The sequence below is a fragment of the Phodopus roborovskii genome, unplaced genomic scaffold (assembly GCF_943737965.1).
Source record: "Phodopus roborovskii unplaced genomic scaffold, PHOROB, whole genome shotgun sequence".
NCBI lineage: Eukaryota > Metazoa > Chordata > Mammalia > Rodentia > Cricetidae > Phodopus > Phodopus roborovskii.
The window spans coordinates 19,616,509-19,624,851 of NW_026126416.1; the positions used below are offsets into that span (position 1 = coordinate 19,616,509).

Sequence of the window (8,343 nt, forward strand, 5' to 3'; positions counted from 1 at the left end):
AAACCCAACCAAGCCTTTTGTTCAGTGGTTGTTTCCATTGGATGGTTTTTTGTTTTTTCCAGGTGATGATGCTAGGGAAGCTGTTAAACATGGTGTGGATGGGATCTTGGTGTCCAATCATGGGGCACGACAACTGGATGGAGTGCCAGCTACTGTGAGTTTCCACTGAGATTTCTTCACATATCTATTTTTAAGATCAGGGCATCATACATGTCTACCGTGTATGTGTGGGGTGGGGGGTTGGGGGATCACTTATGGTAAACTGTGTTGTTAAGTGAGATCTCAGATTTCCACTGGTATAGACTCCCCTAAATTAGCAAAATACAATTATTTTTAACTAGCCCAAATATTCTATATATAAACTCAGGAAAAAGTGCTCTTCTAACCAGTAAGGCAGGGATTATTCTTGTGAGCTCAGGTACGTAGTAGTTGATGTATGAGCTGCAGAAGGAGAGAGGTGATTCAGACATGGCAAGCCAAAGGAAATGAAGGCATACACAATTGTAAGGATAACAAACGCCTCTGGGGAGAAAGCAAATTGTAGTAGCAAATTGTTCTGTTGAACCTGCAGGATGATTTGGCTAAATCCGCACACAACCTGGGTTCATTTTATGACAGAGTACAAGCCAACAGGGGGCACTGGTGTGCACCAGGCACTCACATAGAGTCTCCCAAAGCACTGGAGGGTGTGGCCAAATCGGCACACAGTGGGATTAGCAGCCTAAGATTTGAAATCATAAAGCTGTAGGTTATAAGCCCCTTTTGACGTAGACTTTCTCCCCACAGACACAGAACACTGGGCGATGCTAAATGCAGCCCGCAGGTAAGAGGTGGAAAGTGATGCCCTCCTAAAAGCAGGGTAGAGAAGTTGCTCACAGCTCAGAGTGCTTGGCCAGATTTATGCCTCACTTGTGCATGAAGACATAGACTTAGTGTGCGGGCCAAATTAAGTTTGTTTTCTAAAAATAAAGCATAAATCTTCTGAAATCAAATCTAACTAGATTTTAAGGGGAAAATATCTAAATGGTGTGGTTTCTTTCCCTCTGGCCAAGGGCGTATGGAAACTTATCTAAAAGGGCTCTTTGAGTTGCGGTCTCAGAGACTGTTTTAAAAAAACAATGCCCTTCCCCCTTTGCATGCTCTGTGTATGAGAGGTTGTACGTGCCTAATTTTGCCTCATACTTACAGCAAATGGAAGTAAGGCCCATGATGATGAGAAAAATGTATGAAAGCACCCAGTCTATGGAAAATGGTGTTTTCTTTCCCTTGGTATATGGGTTTTGAGGTGAGCAGTCAAAAACTTAAAAGGAGTCTATGGTAAAAGCCTTACACTAGATGCATAGAAGCTCTTACTATCCAGCAGAGGTTGTGACATCATATGCCAGGGTAAAGGCCCAGGATGATATCATGGGAGGAGTTTTGAGGTAGGAGACTTGTGTTATTTTCTTATTTTCTTGCCTCCTGTTATGTGTGAGAGATGAAGGGGCAAGTCACTCAGTCTCCTATGCCGGAACCTCTCCTGGTATTGTATTGATTCTATAAAGAATGTGTCTGGACTGTAGGATTCTACATTTTTCTACTTTACAGCAGTCCTTTGTAGAGACAATACTTGGTGCTTGAATTTCTGGATCAGGAATTTAACTTTAGTTTGTTTTGACACACTGTTCTCTGGCCTGTATGTGTCCTTCAAATATTTTCATATGCATGTATGTATATGTATGTATATGTATATATATATTTAAATTTTCATTGCATTTTGATGCCAACTAAACCCAAAGTTCTTTAGACTTTACAGCTAAAATGTTCTTTTTCACAGTAAATTTCCCATCTTCCAAACATTTTCACTGAATAAGTGTTTGTGCTGTTACATAGCTGACTCTCAAATTGAGTCCTTAGGCATGTTCTGTACCATCTAAGAAGTGTTTGGATTTTTTAAAAGGGGGAACTCAATGGTAGAATGCTTGCCTAGAATAGAGGAGACCCTAAGTTCAAACTCCAGCCCCAGTACCACAAACACACATAATGAATTGTAAAGGTATGTTTTATATGTCTCATCCTTGAGAGGTACTTGGTATATGAATTGGCTTTTGTGGTATAGCAAATACATCTGAACTTAGTGGCTAAAACAATTTCCATTTGTTTATCTCCCTATTTTGTTGAGTTGACATTTTGGACTGAGAACTGTGAGGTGGTGAGTTCTGGTCTTGGTTGGTCTCCGTCCTGATGGTATGGGGTCATCTGCTTATGCAGGAGACTAGCCTGGTGGAGGATAATCTCACCATCTCACATCTAGCGGATCACGTTGGTTTGTTTTCACAAAGGGGCAGGTTTCCTAAAGAGTCATGCCAGGTCTTAAAATCTAAGCTCAGAAATGACACATTATTTGAATCGCTCCTGTTCCATTGGTGAATGCTAACCACAGTTCAGCTCCCCAACCCATCCCTCTTCCCCTTAAAGATACCCCAGGGAGCATAATCTATGAGGTGAACTCTCTCTCTCTCTCTCTCTCCCTCTCCCTCTCTCTCTCCCTGCCCCCCTCCTCTCTCTCTCTCTCTCTCTCTCTCTCTCTCTCTCTCTGTGTGTGTGTGTGTGTGTGAATCATTGGAGCCATTTAGGGGCTTGCTAAATCTCTAGCTTGGTGATATTCTGATGGTGCTGAGTAGAAGCCCTGGAGAGGTGTGGGCGTGGTCTGGGAGAGATTCTGGGACTGAGGCAGCAGCTGGTACTCAGTTACCTATGCTCTGAGTGTCCTTGAGAAACAATGGATACAATATGGATGCATGGGAATGGAAAAAACGGAACCGTAAATAGGGCTGTACTTAGTGAGCTTGTCTGCTCTGTTTATTTATTCAGTCTATTCCAACACTCTGTGTCATGTAGTGTGTGCTTACTGAAAGTGCAGCTCTGGAAAGAGGGGAAGTTAGAATTGCTCAGTGTTGGATGGGACTTACCTGTCCACAGACTCAGAGACTCAAATGCAGGCTCTGTTTTATATTCCAGGGTTCATATCTTAAGTGTCCTTATTAGTGTACTTCTAGGCCAGGTTAGGCACTGGAAATAACCTAAACAGACTTGATTTGTGTGACTTTGAAAATGTGTATTGAACCCAAGCTGGCTAATATTTTTCTTTGGTTCTGGTTTCAAATGGGGAAATATGCTTAATTATGGCTTGCATCATGGCTTGGAAATTGTAGCATTTAAATGTTGATGTAACTCGCCTGAATGTAAAAGGGGACTATGTATAGGTAAGAGGACGTATGTAAATGGATCCGAAGCATGTTTGGCAAGGCATGGAAGCCAAAAGGAAAAGGGGAAAATTACACTACCTGCCAAACATTTAGGAGCCACTTGCCAAGAGTTGCCTCCACTTCCTCCAAATTGTAGCTGTGTTTGGTTTTCAGCCTTTTACACAAAACTCTATTTAAGCATAGCCACTAAACTTCTAGGAGAGAAGTAGGAAAGCCTTTGAGTGATTTCAGCACAATTATTTCTGGAAGAAAAGAACAGCTTAATTGTGTGGTGGCTTTCCCAGCATATGTAAATGGTGTCAGGATTTCATTTCTAAACGTTTTGGGACAAATGTGAATAATTTCCATAAATTTTCACCTACATCTAATGAGCCAGTTGTATCACATACTACTGTGGATCTAAAGAGGGAAAAGCCAGTGCTTTGAATTGAAAATTGTTCCCTTGAAACATCCTACTACTTCTGATTCAGGCTTGGGACTAGCCTTCTGGCTGGGCTATAAGTTTCAGGTTCAGCTGGGGGATGCTTGAACAGCTCTGCCTCATGAATAGTCTCCCTGGAGCCCAAGCTCTGAGGGAACAAGACCTGGGGATACCTATTTCATGACAAATGACAAAAATACAAGGAGAAATACCTGACATAGCTTCCTTCAGGTTTGTGCCCAGAAATGGCCTTGTCTCTCCTCTGCTCACATGTGACTGGCCAAAGTGGGTCATATAACCAAAGCCAATATCAAGGAGTAGGTAAACATGCTCTGTCTATTTTAATGGGAGAAACTATATAGATGTCTTAGAAAGGAAATGCATTTAGAGAAGAGCGGGGGATCATGAAGGATACTATATGCTATCACATCACCCTTGTGAGGTTCTTGTACTCTCTACAACTAAACCCATTGTCAATGGCCAATTTTGACTGGGATCTTCAAGGTTCACATGGTCACATTCCTGTAACTGGGAGTAAAGTGTTTTCATAGTTACCTAATGCTTATCTGATGTAAGGTGTGTTAGAAGAGGAAATCAGAGAGGAGCCATGTTTGCATGCATTATACACCACTGTTTACAACATCTACCATTGATCTATAGTAAATAATATTAAGAATACTGTGTACCATTAAGATACTTCACTTACATATATATATATATATATATATATGAAAGATCAAGTGATTTAAAATTTTGTTTATTATTTTTAGATATAATATTTGAATTTAAATATCAAGAGTATAAAAATTAATGCCTGACTTGGAAGAAATAGAGGCTACTCAATTCCAATTCACAGTTTCTATCATTTGCATTTTCTTTTCCTCCTAGAGAAATGATTCCATCATTGACCTTAAACTTACTGGTCTCTTTTCTCTCTGAGTCTTAGTTTGGTGGGTTTAAAGTCATTGGAGGTGGCATTGAGCAGCATTCTTTACACAGTGTCATGTTGTCCTTTTTTTTTTTTTCTCCTTAGATTGATGCCCTGCCAGAAATCGTTGAGGCTGTGGAAGGGAAGGTGGAAGTCTTCCTGGATGGGGGTGTAAGGAAAGGAACAGATGTTCTCAAAGCTCTGGCCTTGGGAGCCAAGGCTGTGTTTGTGGGGAGACCCATTATATGGGGTTTGGCTTTCCAGGTAATAGGAAAGAATATAAACAAATAAAACAAAAGCTTTAAATAGTGGAATAGAACTGAACTAATTTACCCAACACATTAATATCTTTTACTTGCTTAGGGAGAAAAAGGTGTTCAAGACATCCTTGAGATACTGAAGGAAGAATTCCGTCTGGCCATGGCTCTGAGTGGTAAGTCTTGGGACTCCTTGAAGTTGTACTACTGCAACATAGTAACTGATAGACAAGACTTACTAGAAGAAAGAATTGTTTGAGCACTAGAAGAAAGAATTATTTGAACTCATGGTTTCAGAGATTTTCAGTCCATCACCATGGGAAAAGCGTTGTAGGGCTCATGGCAGAAACTGAACTAGGGACCAAGTTAACCTTGGGAGGCATGGCTTTAGTGCCTACCTCCATCATCTAGTCCCCAACTCCAAAAGGCTCCAAAGTCTCCAACATTTCACCACCACTGGGAAACAGGTACTGAAACTAGGATGCTATGGAGAACACTAGATGCAAATCACAGCAAGTTCTTATTCTCATTTGCTGATTTCTTGTTTTCCATGGGCAAGGCTCCTTGGAGAAGAAGAAATTTGAGGGGGAAGAAAATAGGTTATTTGGGACACTGAATTTGCAGTTGGCTTTCTATTGATGGCTCTGTAGCCCAGCGCTCTTGGATGGGGGGGGGCTGTGCCTAGTTACTTAGCCTTTAGCTTTGACAGTTCTATCAGGGATGTCTTCATGTCCAAGAGAACTATAAAGACAGGCGTAACACCATTCTTTTTCTCACTTCTTGATACATGACTGCATAGATTCAACTGGCCAGTCAGTTCTAACTGTTAGGTCAAACCCTACCTGTCTAAACCAAGCCCTTAGCTCTCCATTACACCAGTGCTACCTGCAACCTCTCCCTCCCAGTTTCTTTCGCTCTGGGCATTGGGGTCTGCTTCTCTAACCTGGTCTACCTGCCTTCTCCCATTTTCCTTCGATCTCTGAAATCAGGGTAGCCATATATTAAACATTAATTGTACTCCTTGGGTTGGAACCCTCCAGTGACTCTTGACTTACTCAGCATTGATGCCAAAGTCCCTATAGTAGTATGCAAGGGCCTGGTCACCCTTTCAGTCACAGCTGTTACCCCCACTGTCCCTGTTGCTACAGGGAAGCTTCATTTGCCTCTTAAAGGCTCATTGATTCTCAGACATGTTCATGTCCTCTGGCCTCTGTGCTGCATCTTCCCTCTCCTGTGATGCTCCCAGGTGTCTGCATGGTGGGGTTCCTCCACCCTTCCAGATTTCATGCACAGTTTTCATTCACAAAAGGGTAACCTTGACTGCTCATCTGTCTCCAAGTTCCAGCTTTCTCTCCTCAATCTTACATTCTTTTTTCTTACAACCCATCACTGTTCATAAGTTATCTGTCACACAACTTATTTTTTTTTTACAACAATACGCATTATGTATTTAATGTTCCCCCTCTAGAATATAAAATGCATGACCAGGAACCTTTCCATCTTTTATCTTGTTGCTGGGTTTTCAGTGTTTATAGTGGTGCCTGGCACACAAACAATAAATGTTTGTTAAAAGAATTAGTAAGTGCCTTGTTTACTGTGGATTGCTTAGTGTTTGACTCAAAATGGACCTTTAGCCGGTGGTGGTGGTGGTGGTGGTGTGTGTGTGTGTGTGTGTGTGTGTGTGTGTGTGTGTGTGTATGTGTGTGGTGGGGGAAGCTTTGAGTGAATTACCAGCTTCCTCATTTGAAGTTGAAGTGAGATTCAATTTCTGTAATCCACAAGGACCAAATCACCTGGATAGCTACAACTCCTGAGATTGTCTCCCTGCTACTGTGCAGCCTGAGCTTGCCAGAACCTTCAGAAGAAGAATGCCATCCTGTGAATCCTCTCTATGCATTTTAATTTGCAGCAGACATATCCTAAATGAGAGCTTTCAGCCTCTGGCTGTCTATTAAATGTGGCAGAAAGAATACACTCTTTGTGTTAATAAAAATATGTGCCAGTCATTTTGTATTAAGGACTGTTTAGGTAATAAAAATGGTCTCATGCCACATAAGATTTGGCAAGCCTACCTTGAATCATAAACCTTACATTTGTCAAGTTTTACATTCCTTGGGAAAACGATTACCTGCCTGATTATTATTGCATTCATTTCATATTAAATGTATGCATTATTTTTTCAGGGTGCCAGAATGTGAAAGTCATCGACAAGACATTGGTGAGGAAAAATCCTTTGGCTGTTTCCAAGATCTGACAGTGCACAATATTTTCCCATCTGTATTATTTTTTTCCAGCATGTATTACTTGACAAAGAGACACTGTGCAGAGGGTGACCACAGACTGTAACTCCCCACTTCAATACAAAGGGTGTCGTTCTTCTCCAACAAAATAGCAATCCCTTCTCGTTCATTGCTTTTGACTTTTCAATGGGTGTCCTAGGAACCTTTTAGAAAGAAATGGACTTGCATCCTGGAAATATATTAACTGTTAAAAAGAAAACATTGAAAATGTGTTTAGACAACGTCATCCCCTGGCAGGCTAAAGTGCTCGGAAACAAAAGATATCCTCTGGTAAAATCGGAGGTAGTGTGCTGAAGTAAAAGATAATGACCTCACTGTTTATTAACCTGTCTTATGTTTAGATTTCCTTAAGACAGTGGTTCTTACAGTGTGTGCTAGGCTTTGAAATGCTGGGAATGCCCAGAGAAACATGAGGTTTAGATTTGCCTTGTTGAGAAAATAGCATTGGGTAGAATTGAAATGGATGGTGGTAATTTGTGACTTTCTAGAGACTTGTCGTCTTTTAGCACCCTAGTTTTTTGAAGGTAGAGTTCCAGCCAGATATCATAGTGTCTGAATATATCTGAATGCAATGTGATAGTCATTGCATTTGAAAAGGATGTGTCTAGTTCATTTGGGACAAATTGGAATTACTTTCAATTTTGAACTCTGTCTATTGCCATTTTTGAAGTGTTGATTTCCTAATTCCCCCTGAACCTTTCTTGATTATCTCATTTTCCTCCTTATTTATAGCCACATTCAGAGTCAAGTACATATTTTGTGAGGTTCATAGTGAATAAAGATTTGGAATTATCGTTCAGAAGGAAGCCAAAAAAAAAAAAAAGCCATTTCATTTTACCACAGTAATTTTTTAATTATTGATGTTGCCTTCTTTGTATTTTTCTATTTAATGCCATTCCTCCTTGGGCATGGGGGCAGTGCGTACACTCTATCATGCTAAATGAAGACCATATAAAGTGACTGTGGTTCTCTTTTGCACCTTGCCCACCCTGTCCAGGACTTGCACAGGGTGGCAGAGCTTGACTCAGTATACACTCCACTTGTTTCATTGAATGTCAAATAAATGACACAGTTTTGAAAGTAAAATTGTTAGCCTTTGAAAGACAACAACAAGAGAAGGTCAAGTCTTGAACATAAGACTTCTTCTGAATGTGGAACCCTGGACACCGTGAAGGTAACACCACAGAGC

General features: G+C 40.9%; 1 protein-coding gene across 1 annotated transcript in view; it reads left to right on the plus strand.

Annotated features, from left to right (window-relative positions):
• Hao1 (hydroxyacid oxidase 1) overlaps positions 1–7,956 on the plus strand; it is a 47,655-nt gene extending 39,699 nt beyond the window's left edge. The window contains exons 5-8 of the mRNA XM_051183315.1: positions 63–154; positions 4,703–4,861; positions 4,961–5,030; positions 7,038–7,956. Coding sequence (XP_051039272.1) covers positions 63–154; positions 4,703–4,861; positions 4,961–5,030; positions 7,038–7,108 — 392 coding nt within the window. The 3' untranslated portion in view covers positions 7,109–7,956. The remainder of the gene's footprint in view (positions 1–62; positions 155–4,702; positions 4,862–4,960; positions 5,031–7,037) is intronic.
• Positions 7,957–8,343: the final 387 nt, after the last annotated feature.